Genomic DNA, 25,792 nt, shown 5'->3' on the forward strand with positions numbered 1-25,792 from the left:
TGATGATTGGCATTGACGGTGTGTCTTTGTATTTGATTCTTTCTTCTAGGAGATTCTCTAAGTTATCACCGGAACCAGCAGTTTACAACAAAGGACCGAGACAATGACGCTTATAGTTATAACTGTGCAACTTATTATAGTGGTGCGTGGTGGTACAATGCTTGTAATATTTACTCTAACCTGAACGGTGTCTACGAGAATTATTACTATCGTTGGTATTACATACCCGGAAGCAATAATTATCTCAAATTTTCAGAGATGAAGATTCGCCCTATCTAGATATTGGAGCTGACGAAGGAAGAAAACTGTTTCATCGCTGATCAACGAAATTAAAAATACAAGAGATATTAATTTTTAGAGCAATTGAATGTTTTTTATTTGCAAATAAATAGAACTACTTGTCCAATGTGTAATGGCACTACTCGCATTCTGTCCAAGTTAATTTATCTAATTTATTTTCCCGTTAAACATTCGATTGAATATGATGAAATAAAAAGGAGTTTGATACGATTTGTGAAAAATTACAATTGAAATAGATTAAATGGAAATGAAAAAAAAATGACAATACAGAGTGGCTCAGCCATAGGTGCAAGTGCCCCCCCCCCTCCTACCCCACTTCACATACGTTTTTTTTTTAGAAAGAAAAAAAATAGTGTCATCTACAAAAGATAAGGAAATGTATATGATTTAGATAGGATAAGCTAATTGATTTTACAGTTAGGATACAAAATGGAATTCAAGGAGCGCGCCTCAAATTGATTGTCGAATAGGCTATTTTTATTGAAATTATAAAACAGTTTAAAACAAAATGACACATTCACCCTAATATTAAACAAGATTTCCTTAATGCAAACAGAACACCCCTTCGTAGTAATGTTCCCCTTCAGGCTCGCACCCAGTATGTTTTTGGTATTGTACCAACCACCTCCCCCCCCCCCCCCCCTCCAAACTCAAAGTTTCAGAATGAGTGATAGTGATTATACCTAATTTTAGGCATAATTTAAAGTCTAAATATAACTCGGAAAACATCACTTGACGTCAATTAGGTTTATTTGTGTCTTCTTTCGGGAGTACCCCCGACGCCACCTATACATGGTGGTCGGTCAAGCAGATAGGTATAATCTATGTTATGCTATGAAATTTACGCAAGAAACAGCTTCTGGGAATCTACAGGAAACGTATAATTCTAGAAGAGACGGTTTACGAACTCCGTTTTATGAATCTATTTCCATTATTTCTGTATACGTGTTTGTCTCATCAGTGGCGGCGCAAAGGGAGTAGGGGACTCCCTCAAATCAACATGTTTCCTCAGTTTCCCCCCCCCCCCACCCCCTCCTTCCCAACTACCTCCCGCTCGGTCGCTGCTGTAAAAGAAACCGAAACAAATTATTTGACGTCCAAAAATTTGTTTGTGTAGGCTAACAAGCGCTATAACTTCCTGGGCTTCGCTCCCTGGATACCTACAGGCTCAAAGAAATTGGAACCTCGAAAGTGTTTCTCTGTGCTTACGATAAACAGCTACAAGTGAGATGTCTGAGACCACTGCCGCTTCCGGGCTTAGAATTCCTCCCACAAAAATTGAAATTCATCTTTCCGATATGTGGTCTCGTTCTTAAAGTCGCTAAGAAAGAACAAGAGATATCTCAAATTCAAACTATTTCCGGGGACTTTGAACTTAACAAACGTGCGCTTTTGCACTTCCAAAATGTTTTCTCCCTAAATTGTTCGCTTGTCCCCTCACTCACCACTCCTCCAGTAACAATCCCCTCTCCTACCACCAAATAGGCCGACACTTTCTCTCACGTTGAAAGAAAACAATTCAAAGTGTCCTATCAAATATTTGACAAGTTCCTTCTTGCATGCCATTTCAATAAATATTAAGGGTATCTATCAATTGTCAGAAACATTGCCATGCTCCTCTCGATCCTTCACTTGATTCCCGATACAAAATAATTTCATTACTCATTTCTTAGTTACTGTAAAATGTATTATGTATAGGTGAATGTCCTAAACCGACTGCAACCGACTACAACTCGTCTCGCGTGACTGCGTAAGTGTGACACATTCAATTGAAGCTTTAATATGACGTCATCGGCTTGTTGTTTTCGAACGCCGAGTTTTATCGAACTAGAACCAGTTGGGTGTGTTTTTTATTCGGTTATAGTGATTTATCATTGTTTAAATAGAACGATTATACTGAAGTGTAAAGGATAGAAACACACAAGCACGGGACTGAAACGAGTGACATAAACGAATTAAAGTCACCTGTTAATAATTATACAACGAATTCTCAGCAATGGTGAGAGTGACAACTACCGCCTGTCGGGACTTGGGACATACAGTAGAGCAGTAGGTGGGTAACATACTAAATATAAATGATTTAGTGGCTCCTGCGTTGTAAAAGATTGTAAGTTATTCACCAAATTCATGGTTTGAAACTAACTTTACAATTTTTTTTTTTTTTTATTATTTGATATAGCTACGGGAAAGGTGGGGTCACTATGATGATTTGGATTACAGAAATGTTATTATCATGAAATGGGTTGGAAATGTTTTCATATATTAACAGTAAACAATGGTTCATAATAGCATGGCAAGGAAATACATGTGTAGTGAAAACTGCTTTATTATAGAATTAATTTTTAGAAAAATAATTAATTAATTAGAAATATAATTAGAATTTAAAGAAACCAGTACATACAACTTGTTTTATTAAAGGCACACTCTCAGCTAGGAAATTGCTAAAATAAAAAATCTTGTCTCAACGTATTCCCCGATTAAAAAATAAAAACAATGCTGCCCTCTTCTCACAGCGGCAACATATTCATTTCTTTAATATGGCATTCTCATCCTTAGCTATAAACAGCATACGCAAATGGGTACCGTTACCGCGAAGGTATCAGATTTCCGAGATTCTAATCTGCCTCTCAGTGTTGCGTAACCTATAGGCACACTGTGTAATTGTACTGTGTGCTATTCGAGTTACGCAATTTTTCGATTTGCTATATGGAACAGTGCATATTGTACTGCTGGGAAAACGCTATACCAGCTCGTAGCAGCAGATAGTTGTTATGGAAAGTCATATGGGCCCGTATGATCTCGTGCTGCCAATTTTTGTTGGAGATATTGCTGAAGAAATAAAATGCGAATAGTTTCGTCGTGTTATTCTCTATAAACATGTGACTGAATGTGTGCTGCTTATGTACTGTTATTTGACGAAACGACTTGCTTCTGGCTTAACGTTCTTCAATACTTGAGTTCAAAATAAAATAAAACAGTGAGCAAACAGCTTATCCACTAGAGAGCCTGTGTAGAAAAAACACGCACATAATACAGACAGGTTAATGAGCATGGTGAACACAAAGAGATAGATGTAAGGGGATTAGTAGACAAGGGATGGAGAGAAGAATGAAAGATAAAAACCAACAGGGGAAGAGGATAGGTAGGAGATAAACAGTGGAGGGACAAAGAGAGGATTAAGGGAAGGGGTAGGGAATAAACTGGAGAAGGACAACGGCAGAAAAGTTTGGAGAAAAAAAGGGGTGGAAAAAGCTATGTGAAGAGGAGTAATGGGGGAGGGGGGCAAGGGGAGAAGGAGGGGAATGAAGAAAAGTTAGTCATGTCCTTCCTGAATGTTGAGCCCATGAGGTTGAATGGTGCGAAGGCGTAGCATCCACAACCTCTCTCTGCTGATTTGCACTAGCTCAGGACGGCTACCTAAGGATTCAATCCCCTGGGCCTATAGAGACATGTCGTTAATGGTATGGTTGCATAGCTCCCAACTCTTGAGAAGGCAAATGCTGGTCCATGCCACGAATTGCCGTCCTGGGGGAGGGGTATATGGGGGATGTCTCCCTCCCCTTTTTATTTTTTTTTGAATCCTGGTGATGCCTACATGTAAACTGGTGGCACCTAGAAAGGCTTTTGTCACCCACAATTTTTTGAGAAATATGCATTTTTTTGTGTGTAACATCAATAAATTGAGTAGTAGGTGATAATTCATTCTTGCCCGTGGCATGAAAATGTTCGCTGCTCGCCCCAATGAAATGAAATATAGCCTAATTTGAGGTTCAAATGATGATGTAAAGGAGGTTTTATACTCTATTATGCTTAATGCTAAAGAAATGATGGCTGCTAAGTCCAAATTTGATGCAATTTTTTGTATGTTTACTTGTCAATTACAATGCAGGTTTTTGGGATGCTTGAGCGGGTCAGGGGCTTTGGGTGTTAGAATGCGGGTCCAACCCGCGAATTGTGGGTCAGTTGGGAGCTCTGTGGTTGGGAAGGTTAAAGTGTTCTCCAAAAAAACCTAAAAGATGAATGACCTTCGGCACAGGGGTAAACTGGACTCCTCCAGCTGCCTTTACTACATTTTACTGCATTACTACAAACATATAATGGCTTCCACACCAACTCTCGACCAGAGTATGCTGTATTGGCCCCAATTAAACCAGATATTCAAATATGGTTACCTTTGGTCAAAGTTTTGAAACTGGTTTTATTACCACCTTCCAGGAAATTTACCTCACGGGGACATTCAGGCATCTTATGCTTTCAATTAAAATGCCTTCGAACAATTTGGAAAGTAAATACCTCTAGGAACATATTAAATATTCTAGCAATTATAGCATGCTAAATTGGGGACAATACTACATAGCCCACCTTGAAAATATCCTGTAACCTACTCTGGATAAACACTATCTAATATGGAAGAAATGCTTTGGTTAAAGTATGAATATGGTCACTTGAACATTAAGAAATGCAAGTGAGATAGTGGTAAGTTTTCCCTGCTCATGGTTATTGTATATAGTTGAACTCAATGTAAGAACTGTACAGATGCAATCAATGTGTTACAAATAAAAACATGTTACAATACTGACTTACCTAACTTTAGAATAAGCAATACAAACAATAGTAGGGCAGTGTTCAAAATACGGAATGCAAGGACATATACCCAAATAAGGCTAGGAGACGCCATGCCTCCATTGTGGAACTTCTCCATCATACAGTAAGTATAGCAGCTTTACATGCAAAATAACTTTTGCCAAAACTTCAAAAGACCCTATAATGTCCCCTGCATTTCAAACATCTCCATCTGCCACTATCTCCATCTGCCACTGGGCCGGACTGGGGTTATCATGAGAGCACTGAATGAACTGTTTTATCACTACTAGCTGCAAGTTAGAGTACCTCTTCAACACTCTATGACATCACAAAATATGTTATGTTAAATTGATCTCACACAATACAAAATAAAGACAAGTTATTCTGTACCAACAATAAATAACCCAAGATCAATGTCACATTAGAACTACTGGTATGACTGAACAAACTACAGTAATTAAAAAGATCAGATATTGCTATCATGGAAAGCCAAATAGTGTACAATCAAGTATGTAGTGAAACCAATATTTCAATCATTTACTTATTTAATATGACACAGTTGTAACTTTGATGACATCAATTATGTAGTTTACTTACACTATGAATGAACATGCAAATCAATGCTAAATACTACAGAAAGGAGAAGGATACATAACGTACTGAATGCAACAATCAATGTTTGACACCATGGAGAAGATAAATTCCTATGATACATTGCACTAGCTTAGTAACTTCATTTTACTGAGACACCATGTTTGTTGTTGTCTGTTATGGTACAGTTTGTCCAATTGTCTTGAAGCCTTGTGATATCTACATTCTGGATACTTGTTACTCCCATTGTCCACTCTTGTGTCCTTGATGTATGGTATTAAAATAAGCTGAGAAACTGCTTTGACATCAGCTATTTCAAAATTGTCCGTATCCATGTTAACAACGTTCACTATGCAAATCCATAGCTTTCACTGGAGAACAAGAAATATGACAATCATCTTACGTAAAGTAGAGAAGCACACATTTATTAATGAAACAATCCAACACAAATACTTCCAGTTCCAACCCTTATATCTGCTTGCAAAACATCCATCATGCCATAACGCTATGCTGTGCTGTACTGTTCCTCTAAAGGATGTTCTGTACATCTGTAATGTGAAATGAAAATGGAAAAAAGACATATTTATGGCATTGTGTGAGGACAGAAGTGTCACAAAGATATACCTGTTCAAATGATTTTCCAAGATATGATTTATTTGATTTTAATTGCAAAAGAGACATTCAGGCTCATAGCCAAGGTAACTGGGTTGGAGCCAGCATAAATGTTATGTTCGTTTATTCACTGAGATTGTAACTTGCACTCATTGTAATAAAAACATAAAGAGAAAAGAATAAAAGTGCAATTTTTGAACACAAACTGCTTCAGACAGGTAGGTACCACATTCTACAAGATTGGTAAATGTCTTTATTTTTCAGAGATAAGGAAAAATACTACAGGTACTGTTATCATTCACTTGTGGGGTTTGAACATTTTTGGGTCCCACACATTTACAGACCTCCAGTGGCTGTATTAGCACCATATTTAGCACTACATGTCTATGTCATTAATATAACATAATACAATAAATGAATAAATGTGTCCAATGTCCTAAATCTGGTTAGTCATATACAGTCCTACAGTAGTAGACTGCAGACCTAGTTAAAATGTAGACTTATTTCGAGTTTCTTAATTGGGCGCACACCTTCAACTGAAAAAGACAAATAATACCGGGATGTGCAAAGTTAATAATATATCAGAATGCATACTGTACGCATAGCAGGGAAGTGCTCATGAATATTTGAGTGCCAGGCAGATTGGGCGGTAGTGTGATCCACACCCTGGGAGAGGGATTTCATGGGTGGGGTACCCCCCCCAAATGGACAAATTTTGCACATGAAGTATGCTTAGGTGGTGCTATATTCCTATTCTGTGCCATATATTCTCCCAGATTTTGGTTATGGTAAAACTTATTAAATTATCATCAAAATGTGCTGGGCGAAAAAGGTTAAATACTGTTTGTGCGGGGCGGCATTCAGAACTGCTGGGCGTACCATAGCTGCCCAGTGTGAGCAAATTCCTGACATAGTGAATTATATAACTTCCAACATAAATTACTGAATACCACATTTTGCCCTTCACTAAATAGTCAAAAATTCAAATCAATTTTGCAAACACAGGACAGTAATAACACTACTAGTTAAAACAGAACTTTGCTATTGGCAGCATAAATTCATCACATCTGCTTTATGATTTACAGTATGTATAGTGTCAACTCTGCAAGTATTCAAGAATGGTCCATTTACTAATATAGTGCAAACCTAAACTAGTGATGTGCAACAATTTCTATTATATTTCTTATTTCTATGTTAGTAGTATACACCTGCAGTATTATAACTCATCTACTAATACCTTACATACACTAAATGTCATAACGTTTGATGTTACAATGGCAGTGTCCCAGTAGGCTTGCTCATACACTAATATGTCACTTAATTTCATCATGTTCAGGGATGCATAATTGCTTTCAAATATATAGCTAGGCTTTGCTTATTTCCAAGACTAAAAATTACAGAATATTCTACAGGTGTGCCCTAAACAATGAAGTGTTTAAAAGATATATACTACAGAAACATGATATGGTATATAATGGGTGACCATTCTAGTTCTCTCACAAATCAGTAGTATCATTTTCATTTTGTATAATTTTTAGAACTGCATGATCAGATTATGTGTAGAGCTATGAAGCCTATGATGTTGTTATATTTTGGCAAATGTCTTTAATTTCAATATCATGATGAAATTATCAATTATTGTAAGACGGACTCAACGACCCCCGGAATGGTGCGTCATGTCTGATGAGGCGCATATTTGGTGCGTTATTACAACTACAATATGTGCTTCAGTGTCCGTCAATGTGCCATGCATGGTGTATCCTTTAAATTAAATGTGATAAATTTTGTCGAACATAAAATGGTGGCATTCACAATTATTGGTGACATTGATTTGTTTATGTTGTCCTTGATTTTATGATTAAACAACGATGATAGCAAACTATCATGTTATGAATGCATAAACATGTGAACAATATCTACTATCTTTCACTAATTCAACAAAGGAGCCTGTAGAGTTAGTGTAGCTTCTTTCTGAGAAGGCTTTTGAGTTTTGAATTAATTTGGAAGACTTAGTAACATCAGTTATCACTTTACACTACAGTTACAGGAAAAGCCGCTACCGTTTTTTTAAGTTACTATACCAAGTTGGGAGTATTATAGGCAAACTCTAATTTGGGTGAAAGAGTTTAAATTACAAAGTGGCTATTCTTACAACTAGTTGTAACAATAATTCCCTTTTACGCATGCACAGTTGCTTTAACGTGGCTATTTTTACGACTAGGAGTACTCTTTTTACGACTAGGAGTAACAATATTTTACGGTTAAGGGATGGGTTAGGGTTAGGGTTAGGTTTACCCCTACTACATACGCAGTTGCTTTATTTACTTCACTGCGCATGAATTCGCCGATGTTGTAAGAATAGTTTATAAATAATTGTTACGACTAGTCATAAGAATAGCCACGGCCTTTAAATTAATTCGTACATTTTTTCTTTGCAAGTGGAGAATCATCCACAGCTAAAGTGGCTATGCGGTTTGACAAACAAGTGAAGCAAAGTAAATATCCTAGCCGATGCATATTAGACTTAAAAAAGTAAAGAACCCAATGCCTTAGTAACTTAATTCATCTTGGAGTTGCTCAGCAGATTCGAGGTTATTTCACCACTTAAGAACCCATTCTCAGACAAAAAAAAAGACAAAACTGAAATGGCTACACAAATTAGTAGTCTATAACTGAGAATGACCATGCATGCAAATGTGCAGTAAATTTTCAAGTTGTCAGACTAATTTATTTGTTGCTAGGAACTCTATAATTGTGCTGGTAAAGTAGAGTAGGAAATGAAAACAGTTACTTTATTGCGTATAGGCCCGTCCCTCACGTATCCCATTGCATACTAGACTTACAGTTACAAAATAAATTTGCCCATATCAAAAATGCTCTTGACAGGAATAACCATCAAATTGAGGCAGGCCCTCCATGGTGCATAATTTTATAAATCTGGGCCTGGAGCTAGGCTACAGTAGTCCTACTTTTGCTATTGCTCCGCTCATAAGAAGTTGCATTTCTTTCGAGTTAATTTTCTTGTGGGGAGATCTCCCTACCAAATCCATATTACACTAATGTAGGCTAAGTCCTATTCATATTTGCAAAGCTACCGAATCATAAACCAAACAAATGATACCGCACACTTCCATACTGATCATGCTTAGTAGGCGAATATAAGTAGAAAAGCATAAATAACACTTCATGAAATGTTCGGCCTAGGCTAGGCTACAGTTTGTACAGCAGCCTGCACTGCAGTAGCATGGACACTGCGGAGTTCGGACACTTAAGCCTTAAAACACCCCAAAACTATATCTCATGGTATAAATCACCTGAAACTATACTTGATATATGTTGGGTCATTTTGGAGAGAAAACAACTGTAGCTTCGTAGTTTTTTGTGCAATTGGCTCTTGCTGTAGGTTGTCTCATCGTGAAATCGCGTATTTCTTAGGGGTGTCCGAACTTCACAGTGTTCCAAACTTCGCAAAACTGACTATACTACTACTGTACTAGCCTATGTCTCTCGGTGTATTAGTTGCCTTAGTTTGTAGTACTCGTAGTAGTAGGCCTAGCTAGCATGATCTATTGAACAATATAACAATGAAGCCTACGGCAGACCAAACACTTCGGCCGGAAAACAGTATGCAGTAGCCTAAATAGTAAATATATAACGTTAGTCGTTAGCATAATTTGCTGCCTACCTTCTCGTATGATCTGCCATGCCAGTAAATGCTCCGCGAAGGTAGCATTGGTCATTTTGTAGATCCCCGATCTCTGTTCCAGTAGATCGCTTTTGGAGACCCAGTCCACGTACGTAGCACCAGCTCAAGTACACTTTTCATTTCATGTCCGTTTTGTCGCTCACTGCTTTTGGCATTGGGACCCACAATAGAGCAACCTGTGCCTTTCACGTAAACAGCGCGGCGACGCGGCCACAATATACACGTTACGTGTGTTATGCTACCACTGCATGAAACTGTGCTATATATTACGTATATTTACATACAGGGTACACTGTACACTGGCAGTATATTACAAATACCGTGTCACGTGATTAACGGTGAACCATCGAAACATATGAAATTGGCCCGCCCTCTAAAAATTTCCTAGCTGAGAGTGTGCTTTTAATAAATTACAGACACATTAGTAAAGATAACACGTTTGTGACACTCCCGACCTTCGTCCCACGGATAAATTGGTAGTGAAAGTCACCCAAAACACCAATGAATACTCAGCAGTAGTGCTTTGAGCTATTGCATGTACATTTCCCAAATGAACAGTAACGCCATATTGTACTTAACTGTAATCGTATCAATCGGTTAATTGAATTTATTTATAAAATGCTATAACGTTATGAGAAAAAAAACTTCCCGGCATGCATTTGATGCGTCCAACAGTTAAACAATTGGCATTTTTTTACCATTTACAAAGCTGATCATTTCTTAACAATGTCGTTTGTTTACAAATACAACAAACTCTATGAGCAGCTGCAGTAATTATTTCATAGCTATATGCTACATGCTTCTAAAACTGTATTAAACAACAAGGCAAGTAAAAGTACGGTAAATATAATAATTGGAATTACTTGTAAGCTAAATTCTTAGTAGTAATTATTATGTATGCATATTGATACCAGTTCAGGAATGCAAATATCACCAAACAGAAAATCAATAACATAAATGGTGTAGATGAATAAGTAAAGTAGAAACTTCTACAACCAAAATAATTATTCAGTTTATTCTTGTGAGAAAGTAAGCCATACTCCTGACCCACTCTCTCCCTCTGAATTGATTCGGCAGCTGGTATACATACAACCGTAAGTACGTTGCACCAACTAACTTATATGTATCCCTACATGACGTGCTAGGTTTCATTCCATTCCACAGAAAAAAAAAAACGGAGATGGTTATTTCTTGCGTTATTACATAAATCACGAGTTCAATACCAAACAAAGGGACAGCGATGTTTATAGTAATAATTTTGTTTTTTTGTTTTCAAGGTGGTACGATAACTGTTACTATTCTAACCACTACCACGTCAGTTTAGAAAGTGATTCTAGAATCTATTGTTAATATATCCCAGGATCGAATTATAAATCAAATATACTGAAATGAAGAATCGTCAAGTTAAACTTCAAAAGCATATTAAACACGAAATAGAACATCATTTAGCCCTCATAGGTGCGCTGTTTTAAATATACTGCAGTGGTTTACTATGAAACACGATTAAAAAAACCGTAGCTTACTACCTTAACAAGATTACGATAGCACAGAGAATTTGCTGTATTATAATATTTAAAATTAAGAAGTATTTTCTCTTTTTCTATGCTTCATATCTTGTTTGAATTCAATGTCATCGTGTCTTTTTTTTTAGTTGCATACGTTTTAAATGATAAAGAAGAGAGCAATGTATCATAGCACACGGGGAATCAGCAGGACAATGAAATATTCCAGGAATGTATTGTTCACTAATTGTGTGTATCACAACTCCGAAGAAATCACAGCTACGTTTGATAAAAAAGAGTCGTATAGGAATAACTTCGGTTTATTGATTAAACACAATTGTCACACCTCACTTATGTCCTGAACTGACATTTTTCCTTAACTGCTTGTCTAAACTCTTGTACCACAGCACACGATACACACATAACACAGTTACAGTTACTACTGTAAATCTTAAAGTTTTGTGACTAGGTAAAAACTGGATCGTGCTATAAACCGGTAGCATGTGTTATTGTGTTTACAGTAAGAACTGAGGAAATGTGTAATATAAACAAATCCAGTTGTTGGAATTTGTTGGGAAAACACATATCTTTAGTTCTTACTGTAAATCTACTAGCACATGTTACCGATTTATCAGCACGATCCAGTGTTCACTGTGGTACAAAACTTTGAGATTTACAGTAGTTGCTGTAACCTCAGTGTGAATCAGCTGACCACACCCTCCAATTCCTAAAGTTTATTTCTGAAAAGGTAAAAGAGAAATTTAATACAAGACCGTGAACTTCTAGCTTGTCTTATACAGCAAGGAAGCTGAATTAATTTCGGCGATCAAATATAACTCAGTTTCTTGTCGAAATTTAGACAATCATAGTCGACATATCCTCACTGAAATTCGCTCTTAATTCACAGATATCACTTGAAATCACCGTTGCGTATGTTTTAAATTACCATTATTGAAATAATGACAGACTATTTTCTCTGATAAGTCTTGTTTTTTTCTCGCTACGAGATCCGATGTCACATAATATGGGAAGCAATCAGTTTCAATTTTGCTTTAAAGTCAATCAATCCGTTCATGCGGTAATGTTTTGTAACAAGTAAAGACATGAGCGTGAATGCCAATTGAAAAGTGAGGGGGCGGTTCATAAAAGACTGAACACGGATAAAACTGAAGGAGTCTGCTCGTAGCGAGCGCCTCGGGGCAAAATCTTTTTTTCGGGTGGGGTCAAAGGGCCGCCTAAGGGCCCTGACGGGGTCCAGGGTAAAAGTCCAGGCAAGAGCCGAAGTTTTCCAGTTTGTTTCTGTTTGGTTACTGCATTTTTACCAAAAGTCAGACCTGGCAAGTGATTAGACATAACTTAGGAAAGACTTATCTATTTAATATCCGGGTGAAACTTAGGGCCTTTATCATGATTGATAAAATCGAATCCTGAACCCAAACGGAAACATTCTCATTTTTTTGTTTCTCAAATACAATAATCTTGTTATACAGATGTCTACAATTTGGTACCTGAAGTACAATAAAAAAAAATCACCATTGAGTATCTGGCCACATTCACTTTATCGGAAACATACAATAAAAATACTTCAGTTCCCAAGCCAGGGTAGAATCTCTAGGGGTAGTTGAGTGATATCTAGAACAATTATGTATCGTCTAAATGATGTGGGTATATACTAGGGCCTTTTACGAAATTGTTAGTCAATGGGCCACCTCCCAAACTGGACCATTATGACACTATCGAAACGTAGCGCCCGCATCGGTTGGAGCGTAGCTCAGCAAGAAATTATTTTGTGAAAAATGCCCGCCCAGATTGCCGGAAATGGTACATTGCGAGCCTTGTAAGTTGCATATGAACATTCTAAAATGTGAGATCTCATGTTGTAGAAAATTTTACCCTCCACACCCTCCAGAAAAATTATATGAGAAGAAATCTTTGCGGGAGAAAATCACTTCGTAAGGGAGAAATAGGTCTTAACGTTACTTCATAAGCTATAATATTTGTTTCACATACCAAAGAGGGACCTACTAGAGGGTGTGGAGGGGGGGGGGGGCAAGTGAGCTGAGTGGATCGGCCGTGTAACTGACTGAGCCTCAATATTTTTAGTTAAATCAACGGGTCACTGATTAAGGGGCTAACAATATAACTGATAAGCCTTTAGATACACAAAGACGTAATAAGTATATAGTCCAGGCGTTCACATAATCATAGGCCTACTTCCATCTAGGAAGTTGAACTCTCACGGGCGCAACTGCCTCCCCCCCCCCCCTCCATGCAGGTTAAAAATAATATGCTGGAAAGGAGATTAGCGAATGCTGTTGGCTTTCGTGATCTGCTGGCTCATTATATAGCCTCAGAGTTATATGGGCGCTGTTCCTCATTTAATTTAGGCTACAAATAAAATCATTTATTCTTAAGTATCACCCTGCCCCCTCCCCCGTTCCTTCCCATGATTGATGACCTTTAGCCAAGTCAAGGGAAACAGAGTCAACCCTCTATTGCAGCCAAGTATTTAAGACATGGTAGACTTTATCCAATAGAAAGGACACCACAACCGGAGCAGATTAGAATTTGCTCAATTGACGTCAATTAAAGATCATTTTGACTCAAAGAGAATCAAATCGATAACATGATTGGTTTCAAAAAGTCCAATGAAGATACCGTAGTATTCCATAAAAGAAAGGCTCATGAGTCATAATATTTATTATGATTTTAGCTTTACTTTTATTTCAAGCACAAATCCGTGTCCAAGGTTTCAGACTTCCTTGTTCTGTTTTCTACGGACGCTGTTAAGTAGCAGTTCTCATGCAAGGTCTTCCATTTGTTGTATGTATTTATCACGTAATGAATTGAACCAATACGTTTAGTGAATTATTTGTAGTAACAAAGATGGAAACAATGTTTTACTGTACGTTATAAATTCCCCCAGGCAGTATCTGTAGCAACCTGTTAGTAGGTGAAAGTTACTTTCAACTTGTAATTCAGACAAGAGCAGGTCTCTGTAGAAGACGATACGCGACCATCAAGATGTACTGTAATAAACTTTATTCGTTAGTTCGAGTTTCATGTTCCTTTGGACAGGCGTCTTCCTCAATTCAAGTAAAATTTTTGGTGTCTAAAATACATCTCTTTATATAGATGCTTCATAGGGGAAAAAAATATCATACGGAGTGCAAATATGTGACATCGTCATAACCATTAAAAGTCACCAATCATTATCCGCTTATTTCAAAGCATATCAATACATATTGATAGCTGATGAAAGAAAACAACATATATATTTGATTACATTTTTTAACTCCATATATTGATATCTTTCGTTTCCAATGAACAATCAATTTTAAACTGCAGTTCGATTTGCTAAAAATTATATAAACGATTACATTAACGACCTAACAAAGTAACACGTAAACTCATAAGCAATTATAAATAAACAAACAGAATTAATAGAAAAGAAAATCACATAGCCCCACCCCAAAAAAAAATAATAATGATAAATAAATATTGTCATTGTTTCTTAGAAAGTAATTAATACATTCATTTATTGAACCTGTCATTTTTAAGAGTGTACTACGGCATTCCTTATTTGCTTTGTTAAGTATGTAATATTCTACCTGTAAGTAATATTTGAGTTTGGAGTAAAATGAAATAGCATCTGACATCTTATCACCTAATTTGCAACTGAGGACATAATACTTTGCATGTAAAAGATAAACAGTTGATCGGATGTTTAGCTTCTTCGATATAACCAAACTAAGCGTGATCATGGTTAATACCAACGTTTCTCTCCAGGCAGAGGTTATCAGACTCTAACCAGAAGGTTTTACCAAAATCACATTCTCAAACCAAATGCTTTAGTGTTTTATTTTCTTTCTGACAAAATTTACAAAACGAGCTATCATTTACATTGATCTTGAATAAAAACATGTTGGTACTAAGTATTCTATGCAAGAAACGGAACTGAAAGTAATGTGTTTTGGTATCTCTTACAGCCAGATAAGGTAACGTAAACATGATTTCCAGTCACACGTCTTGCTATCGATTTCATGCCATTTCTGGATTGCTGTTGGTTGTTGTGATTTGTTCTCTATTAGATATTTGTAAAAATACTTGGTTACTTTGGGTGACGTAATAGCTTTTACAAGGCGTTGCTTAATACCATTTGTGTTGTGAGCGTTATTTACACTTTTCTTTCAAGGTTTTGGAACCGCCGACCAAATTTCGAAATAAAAAGTAAAAGTGAAATGATCCAGATCGAGCTTAGTACAAAAACCATCATAACCAATAACCATTGTTATCGAAAAAGTCACGCAATCGAAAAGCACCTTTTTGTTTGAGAATATTTGAAAAAAAAAGGATCTTATTATCAATATTGATGAATTCATTATTCAAAACAATCTGGTTACAATACGTATCTGGGGGTCTGTAGTAAAAATCCGACCATGCATAACTCACGTCACGAATACAATTATTTGAGATATTAATGTCCTTTTTATAAAAGTTGTATTTGAATACAAATCCTTTTCCATATCTCTTTATAATTACTTACAATTACTAAGACACATAGGAGATGACTATGACTAACCATATTTGTAATACACATGAGATGCAACATCTGTGGGTCAGCATGAATAGTTCATGGAATTAAGACAAAGGGGGCTTCTACGAATATGATGTGGGTGTAGGGGTGAATAAGTCATGAACAGGAAGTAAGTAGTTACTCTTAAGACAAAGAGGCATGGAATCACATGTTTAAAGTAATGTGATGGGGAAATAACTACATACCAAATTACACTTAATATTAAAAATACAACTCAAATATTTTCTTGACAGGTTATCAGCAAGGAGTGGGGACGTGGAAGTTCTCTCCCCGCTCGAATGAGCACCAGATACAAACACAAACAATGATATTGGTACGACTGTTTGCCAATTATTTTACTTTGAAAACGACGATTATGAACGAACATGCCACCGAGGGAGCAGGTAACAGCAACAAATATATGAATAAATCCGTGAAACAGGCGTTACTATTTTAGGTGAATTGTTATGTTTGGGTTAGTAACACAGAATATATACAGACAGCAAGACAAATGGATCAACACACATGCTCTCGATTACATTCAATGACTTGCTTCCGGTGAACACACGACCTTGCATATTTCTTCTTAGCAAAGGTTGATGATTTACTATTAAAACATTTTTTTTTTCAAATTCCAATATGTTTTTACTCATGAACGTTCATATCAAAAACATAATATTGAAATACTCCAATTGAAAGTTCATTACTTGAAATATAACTCTAATGTAGAAATATGTTAAGCTACTTGGTGTTAACATCAAATTGAACAACAAGCAGTGATTTTACAACAATTTAGGTATATTTTATAATGCAGTCCGTGCCGATGTTAAACATAAATTACCATGATCATTGCAAAGTTTACATATTTTATTAACCTTACCTAAAAGGGTATTCCTTTTGTTAGCGTGAAAGAATCAAAGAATGAGATTAAGAAAGCAAATGCAATATCATCTTTCAAGAAATAAATAGATAAGCAAAGTGTTTATAAGTATGTTGTTTGAATCAATGTAAGTCAGGTGGTTTCCATTTGATTAGTGAGTCCCTTTTGAGGATTTGACTAGGCAAATATTTTGTTGGACATTGAATTATATTGGTTTCATCGCAACCACTGTAGAATGATTGAGTACATCGTCACATTCTCTCATTTTCACACATCTTTATCCGAAAATGCAGCTCTATAATGTTTATACCTTTAAATACAGCAAGCTCTCTCGCTTATTTATTTTCAAACATGAAAAAGTAAATAGTTCTTTGAATAACGATACGAAGTTAATTTTCCATGATTCAATTTTACTAAGTTTCTAAACACAAAGCATAAGCTCTAGCAAAGAAAAAATGGAATTCAACAATTATTTCAAACTATCCTTGTCAGACCTCTTTAAGTCTTCAGACCTGTGTATTAATATGCAATTGATAAAGTAACAATTCCCACACGGAACACTACAGACTTTGATGTAAATGTTTCAAGTGGATTTTACTGTTAATCGTTTGCGTCCCTTTCATATTCACTGATATATGATAATGGCTAGTTTTACTTCTCCATCAGTATAGCCCTACTTGTAATATAAAGCTACGGTGATTTACTGCCTTCAGTTTACTGTCAGCATACCGTAGTTTTTTCATCGTTTCGTCAGGGCGTTAAAGAAAAGTACAGGGTTTGACGGGAAATTAGAACCTCAATAAGTCCTAGATTGGCTTCCTATATATAGTCTTCTTTCAACAATTTTTCTAAAGTTTAGTTTTCTTCTGAATACAGAAATATTTAATTAAATTTAATTTAAGTAATATTCATTTAAACCAAGGCTATTTAGCTTAACGTTATGGACTTGACCGGAGATCACAGTTGTGTTTCCCGATAGAGATCACGAGGGGAAGAATCATATCAAGATGGCTGACTCGTAGTTTTTACTGCACGATTTCAGTAGTCTCGATTTCCTTGTCCAATGAGGTTTGACTTCCTTGTTCTTCTGTCTACCGACGCGCGTTAGAGACAACATTTAGGTGGAAACTACCATACTACTAAAATGCATTTTTTAATGAGGTTAACTATGTTCTGTATTTTCTACCGTACATTCTAAATTACTCGATGTAAGGTACGTTATGTCATCGACAGAGGTGAAAGTCATTATCAACTTGAATTCAGAGAAGGGCGAGTCACCAGAAAAGATTTCACCCTTTCGTCAAAATGATCAGCAAGTTTTATTCAATCTTCCAATTTTTATTTTTCCTTTGGACAACTAGCTGCCTCGTTTTTTCGTGAATCGGTAAGTTCTAGTACTTTTATATTTTTTAATTTAATCCAGCATAAAAGTCAAAGTCAATTCATATTTGGTTCCTTCTTATGTAGCACACAGAAACTACAGAAAAGAATTTTAAACGCATTTTATTATGAACCTTCTTCAGTCATCTGTAGTAGTATAGATGTTTTAATGTACTTGCGCGATAACAGAATTTGAAACTAAAGTTTTGATTGTTCAAAAGATAATATAAGATATTGGAAATGGAGATATGATAATTCCTCAAATTCAGAACAATGTTCATATTTGGTATATTGTAGTGATCTGTATTGAAATAAACATCATTGTCTGTAACGCTTCAAAAGTCCGTAACAAATAATTCAAAAATTAAACGCAAAGGATATTGAAGTGTTTAGAGTAAACTTTCGAGTAGATTTAAATATACTTTTTCAGAGTAATGAAATACTTTTAATTAATTTTAAGCTCCCTACAAAAAGAGTCCCAAATTAAAACAAAGTAAAAACGTTCAAATCTTGAATAGCAATTCTCCTTTTGACCATATTTTAAAGTAAAGTTTTGATTGTTCAAAAGATGGTATATGATATTGGAAATGGAGACATCATAATTCCTCAAATTCAATACAATGTTCATATTTGGTATATTGTAGTGATATGTATTAAAATAAACATCATTGTCTGTAACGCTTCAAAAGTCCGTAACAAATAATTAAAAAAATAAACGCAAAGGATATTGAAGTGTGTAGAGTAAACGTTTGAGTGGATTAAGAAATACTTTTTTCAGAGTAATGAAATACTTAAAATTAATTTTAAGCTTCCTACAAAAAGAGTTTCAAATTAAAACAAAGTAAAAACGTTCAAATCTTGAAGTGCAATTCTCCCTTTTGACCATATTTTGAATTAAAGTTTTGATTGTTCAAAAGATGGTATATGATATTGGAAATGGAGACATCATAATTCCTCAAATTTAATACAATGTTCATCTTTTGGAATCCTGCATTTGTCTGTATCGAAATAAAAAAGATGGTCTGTATCGCTTCAAAAGTGCATGAGAAATAATTCAACAAAATAATAATAAACGCAAAGTATATTTCAGTAATTACAGTTAACGTTGAAGTTGATTCAGTTAAACCTTTTTCAGATTAAATTAAGTACTTAAGTTATTTTAAACTCCCCACAAACCACAAAAGAGTCTCGAAATTGAAACAAAAGACAAGCAATGAAATCTTGAACAGAAAGTCTCCTTTTGACTATATTTTAACAAATCAAGAAATAAAAAGAGATTCGATAATCATTAAATATTATATTTTTGGCAAAAATATTGAAATTAGAATTAAATTAAATTAAATCTAATGCTTTCAAGTTCGTTTATGTTTTACATTAATCTCAGAAATTAAAAGCATTAACCTTTAGAATTTCTGCAATGTGGTAAAGAAGGCACTAGTTGTATGTAAAGTAAAGGTGTTAGATGAAAGATCGGATAATCAGGATGGATTTTTTTTTGCAAATTCGATAAATAATGGTAATAGTACTAGTAACTTAGTAACGTTCTGGAACCATTTAAGACACAAGCATGTAGTTAAACATTCAAATTTCTTTAAATAAAAACGATATAAAAGATGTATAAAATATTGAGCTCTTGTTGTGTTAGTAATTCATAAACCCGTATTCCTACCTTTAACTTTAAAAGTGAACATTAACCTGTTAGTTGTATATCTCTCATAGGTACAACTTCAGAACTGTCATGTGTTTAAAAAAGACGTGCTAAAATTTGTAATAGGATTTTATCATTAATGAAATCAGACATAATGCAGACTGTCATAAATGCAAGTTTTACCGATAGTATCATTCAAATACGGTAGTTTCAAATAAAGAAAAGTTATAGCTAAGATGTACATGTCCATACTTTGAATATCTCGCTTCAGTTTCTTAACTTTATAATAATTTACGAGAAAAGAATGTTTTGACTTGATATTAATTATAGTTTTCATCCGTCTAATTCAATTCACATTGAAACTTATGATTTAATATAATGCCACCAATTTTGTATTCCGATGTAGATCTTCTTTATTTAACAGAAATCTATCAATTTCAATGAAGCAATGGACAAATAACAAAGTTAAATTTTAATTGAGTAACCAATTTAGCGTAAACTCTACATGATTTACTGAGGATGAGTAAAATTAAAGTTAATGTTAGACATAAAAATCTCTGGACTTACAGTTTTGTGCAATTTGCCAAGTTTAAATGAGGGAAGGCAAATATACATGAAATATATATCATTTTAATATACTAAGACATTTTCGCAAAGTCTATAATAAAACTTCAAGAAACTTAATAAATAAGTCTTAAGATTTGCAGAATCTGTCGAGCATTTGCAGTTAACCCATAGATATATTTTTATATCCTTCAAAGATTTAGAAAAAAAAGCAAATAAGTCATATTGCACATCAATTTGGCGAAAGAATGAGTCAATATGATTTCACCTTCTAAACTTTGAGAACCATTGGCATATCATTCTTCCCAACTGCTTCTTCATTTAATGTATTGTAGTCTTACAAAAGTTATACAACTCGTTTAAGATTATACAAGGATGAGAGAAGTCAGAAAGTAAATAGAGCATGTTCTGAATTTCAAATAAAAGAATATACCAGCATACGTTTATTGTAAATTGTCGTTATATGATCTATTAAATCATATATTGTGTGTAGCTTCAAGATAAGTAGAAAATTCAATAATAACTCAAACAAGACAATTTGAAAAAATCAAAATCAATGTATTGTAAAAAGGAACCCTTCTTTGTCACTTAAAGTTAAAGGTTCGGTTATTACTAAAACATTTTTTTTTTAAACATTTTTGGGCACAATAAATTTTCAAACATAGAACAGTATCGTCAATATGAGTGTTTTTAGTACTGGTAAAGTTCCTGTGAGACTTGCTTCACCAGTGCGAAGCTGTGTCAATCGTAAGTAAGCTGCATATTACGACCTTCGTTTCAGGACAACAACAAAATATAAGAAACATACGTAATGTGTACTTTTAAATTAATTACTAAGAGAAATACGTTCAACTAAATACATGTAAGATAAAGTATTCTGCAACGTTATTGGCAACCATGTTGATGTTTTCTTTTAGTTGTAACTGTTTGTTCTTACGTTCGACTATCTGCAAAAGTATGTGGATTTACAAACTAAAATCAGAAGATAGTAAGTAAATGTAAAACATTAATTTGTACTGTAAACATAAAGAAAACACATATTTTGCTTAATTCCAATGAAATTTGAAAATCGCTATGCGTCTAATACTTTTATTGCTCATAACTCCTACAAAGTAGTATGATTCGCGATCAATATATATTCTTGGTTCAACAGATCGTAACCCATTCCAGCAAATATCTTATAAAAAATGTTAAGTCTCAATTCATTGCCGTTTCGAACAATATAAGTTCCGATAACTTTTCTCGAATACTTACTTAGAGTAAAAGATTCCGGGATACAGGATACATTGGAAAGACCTTACATCCAACTAAATAGGCTGATAATTTTTTGAATATTCGAAAATTCAACATTTGTTGATTTGATCTTCTTTTTCTTTATGTCAGACTCTTAATAATTAAGATCACAGCGACTGTATGTTTGTATTTTAACACTGACAGTTTATTGCTGAACATTGATACTTAATATATTGACGATACGTTTGTACCTAAGGGCTACCTCTGTGTATTATTGTTATGTTAGCTGAGCGATACAATTAGTTATTGGTATACATTTCTTAACCGAGTATGTCATAATAGCTTTAAAAAGGCACCTCATTTTACTTAAATTTGATCACAACTAACAGTTACATCAATCCCATACTCGTAGATACATAACTTTTACGTCATTAATTATTATTTATAACAACACAAATAAAGTGTTACTTAGAAAGAAGAAAAAAAAAACAACCGTAAGATAACAAAAAAGGGAGGAAGTTTTAATGCCATAACTTGTTGTCAGCCAGCAGAAGATTTTGCATTTTTCATTAACTATCTTGTTATCTATATTTTCCTCTGAAGTTTAATACACCATTTTCGATTGTAAAAAAAAAGTATTTCCTTCTCAAAATAAACTGATATTCCGGAGCAATGTCTGTGTCTGTTTTTGTTTTAATGAAAAATACAATAGTAACAATTCATTTAAAGGGAATGTCACTTATAAGTTTTTCTAAAAAAATATATGTCGTAATTTATTTATTCTGTATCATTAGCTAACAAATCTATACTTGAATTTGCTATTTCTGGTTCGGTTGTCACTTAAAAAAAAAAAGGGGGGGTGTTGATATGTGTTTACAACATAACCTGAAATTACATGTGCATTGTGCAATATTTGTCACTTCATTGATTTCGTTATGTTTTACACAGCTGGTACGAACATTTTAAATCTTCCCACTCCCTAACACCTCAAAAAATAGTAATATATTAAGGTTTCAATGTCAACATAAAAACCGTATAGGAAATTATCAGGATTTAATTCAGTAAGGTTATAATTATATTGTTTCCTGGTAGATATAAAGCTCTTACATCATGTAAACGAAATAAGTGCATTTTCGCTTTAACTGTCTCGTCAATTTCTTTCTCTTCAGTGTAAAATTTCAAATGCAAAGATTGAGATTGATCTCTGTTTAGAAAGAACGACAATGCCTATATCAATTATTTTTTTGTCAACCAGGAAGGTTTAAGATTGGGGAATGCAAGTTAGAATTGTAGAAGGAAGAGTTATTGTTGTAAAAACGTAAACACAACAGAGTACAATCATTTTCATCTGCTAGTCTAGTCTACACATTTAATTTGCATCTTAATTCATTATCATTCGAGCGTTGTCTAATGAGCCCTCGAAGGATTTATGAGTACTGATTATTTATAGTGGAGCTAGGCTGTTTATCTGAATTCTGTTTAGTGTTAACCTATACCATGTCTCTTTTAACGGTACATTACAAATATCTGTATTAACACTTCTAATAGATTCAAACACTCCATGCCTTGGCGATACATGTTTTCATCCTCCCACTCCCGTTGTTTGAGAGAGGAATGTGTGAGCTTGTTAGCTTAATGTTTGAAATGGACAACTCGAGTAAAGATAAAAGCGAGTCGAGTGATTTGTGTTCATCATCGGTCCCCCTCTCTGCCCTCTCATTTCAATTGGAATACATTTTTCTTTCTAATTTTAAATGAACCAATTTCAATAATTTCAATTTCAATAGCAATATTGTTGCACCCATAGAGTAACTGACATCTTCGCTATCCCCAAATCTATCCAACCGGCAATCACTACTTGTTTTTTTAGTTGATGCATTCAAGTAGGCCCAGTAAGTATTTCCAGTAATACTTCTCAACGTAAATGGGACACACATTTCACATTTACTCCGTAATATAATGAAAACCTGTTTTCAAAAAAGTTTGAAATCTTTTTTCAGAGCTTGATATCCAGAGGTCACTGATTCGAATCATGTTCTATCCAAAAGCTTCTTTGCTCTATTCCATTGTTTAAAACAACAAAGTCACTTTCCTGTTATTCATTTACATATATATATATATCTTTTTTCTTCGGTTAGAGTGCCCAACAGACAAGTGATGGATCTACTAATGGAAAGATATTAGGTGAGTGATGCTTTCCCCTCTTGATTCCAAATATGTAATTTAAATATAGTAAACCCTTGTTACATTATATTTATCATGTAAACAACACATGCATTAGGGCATGATTTTTTTTTGGGGGGGGGGGTGGTTCGTCTGAAGTATTAGTGGACGAGAATGGAAGAGGAGGTAAGGTGTTTTGGAGCATTCAAATAGAAATCTATCTTAACAGTTAAACAAAACAGTAGATATAACTCATGTTAGATTTGTATGTATAGTGTAAAGTACGCAGTGTTAGGTTGTGCTGTTAGAGTAACTTTTTTCTGCAAAACTACAAGTGTGAGACCTTTCGGATAGTTGAAATTAAGAACGTGTTGTATGCAATATATGTAAACCAATATCAAAAATGCAAAGTAAAAAAATAATGTAGACAATTTTTTATTTATTTCTTTGCTTTTTAGGTTCATCATCATTTTTCTTCTATCAACAATCGACTTATCCGAGAGATTGCAGAGAAGTCCAGGGGCAATGTTCATCCAATAACTCTTCCGGTGTCTTCATGATCAAACCAGATGGTTATCTGGATCCATTTGAGGTTTACTGTGATAACACCGACAGTTCCGGTGGATGGACGGTATGTCTTTGGTTTCTTGCTCTTCTATCAACAATTGTCAGACTGAAACAATCATGTTCACAGCAGCTGGAAGAGTATTAACGATGTTACTAACATAGGCGTTGGAGGCGGGGGGGGGGGGGCTGGGATGGCTGCAGCCCCACAACCAATTTTTTTTTGTGAAACTTCGGAAGAAAAAATTGCAGTGTGTTTTTCATTTTTTTTTTTGGTGAAAATTCGGGCAATATGCTAAGAATTTTTCGGGCATCTACTGAAAAAGAATAATTTGCAATGTGTTTTTCATTTTTTGGGGGGTGAAAATTCGGGCAATATGCTGAGAATTTTTTCGGGCACCTACTGAAAAAGAATAATTTGCAATGTGTTTTTCATTTTTTGGGGGGCGAAAATTCGGGCAATATGCTGAGAATTTTTCGGGCACCTACTGAAAGAAGAATAATTTGCAATATGTTTTTCATTTTTTGGGGAGTGAAAATTCGGGCAATATGCTGAGAATTTTTCGGGCATCTACTGAAAAAAAGAATAATTTGCAATGTGTTTTTCAATGGTTAAACTGATATTATTATTATCGTTATTATTGTAACGACTTCCCCAATAATTCTAACCAATATGGAATGGTAATAACACGGAATATTTTTCGCGCTCTCCGCGCGCGTTCAACATCTTAATGTGCATGTCAAATAGGCTTTCATCGGTTATCGGCATGTGATGTAAAACCGATGAATGCCTATTTGATAGCACATTAACTTGTTGAACGCGCGCGGAGCGAACAAAAATTTTGGTTATATTTTTCGGGCAAGTCGTTACAGCCCCCCCCCCCCCCCCCCCAATCAAATTAGGCTCCTACGCCTATGGTTACTAATATCGGTAACAATGTTATATATGTTTAAGTTACATTGTGCTATTCATTTATTTTTTAATTACCTAAAGACAGAGACGGCTGTGCTGGATGCCAAATATTGCGCATTGAATGAAAGATCAGTAACTCTCAAATCATTTCGGTAACGACTCTGTCCATAGGTAATACAAAGGCGTATCGACGGGTCCATCGATTTCAGGCGCGACTGGGACAGCTACAAGTCTGGCTTCGGGTTTCTCTCTCATGAATTCTGGCTTGGCAACGAGAAGTTGTCTTTCTTGACCAACCAGAAGAAATACCAATTGGTGATTGAGATAACCACATCAAGCGGTTACTTAATTCGGGTTTCTTACGATGATTTCCGTATAAGTGACGCCTTTAGTCACTTCAAGCTGGTCAACCTCGGAAACTATTCTGGAGAGAATACTGGTGAGTTATCACGGAAAAAAATTAGATATAAACGCAATATTATACCCACATTTCTTAAAAGGCTTTAATATATGTGAAGATTACTTGTTTCGTGACGTCGTCAAACATTTCATTAGATGACAGATATGCAGGGTCAT

General features: G+C 35.0%; 2 protein-coding genes across 2 annotated transcripts in view; both read left to right on the forward strand.

The window, feature by feature from the left end:
* Nucleotides 1-413, forward strand: part of LOC139973992 (techylectin-5B-like) — a 116,180-nt gene extending 115,767 nt beyond the window's left edge. The window contains exon 8 of the mRNA XM_071980903.1: nucleotides 50-413. Coding sequence (XP_071837004.1) covers nucleotides 50-279 — 230 coding nt within the window. The 3' untranslated portion in view covers nucleotides 280-413. The remainder of the gene's footprint in view (nucleotides 1-49) is intronic.
* A 23,819-nt stretch (nucleotides 414-24,232) lies between these two features.
* Nucleotides 24,233-25,792, forward strand: part of LOC139973996 (fibrinogen-like protein A) — a 162,059-nt gene continuing 160,499 nt past the window's right edge. The window contains exon 1 of the mRNA XM_071980908.1: nucleotides 24,233-24,370. Coding sequence (XP_071837009.1) covers nucleotides 24,296-24,370 — 75 coding nt within the window. The 5' untranslated portion in view covers nucleotides 24,233-24,295. The remainder of the gene's footprint in view (nucleotides 24,371-25,792) is intronic.

This window comes from Apostichopus japonicus, chromosome 9 (genome assembly GCF_037975245.1).
Source record: "Apostichopus japonicus isolate 1M-3 chromosome 9, ASM3797524v1, whole genome shotgun sequence".
NCBI classification, from domain to species: domain Eukaryota; kingdom Metazoa; phylum Echinodermata; class Holothuroidea; order Aspidochirotida; family Stichopodidae; genus Apostichopus; species Apostichopus japonicus.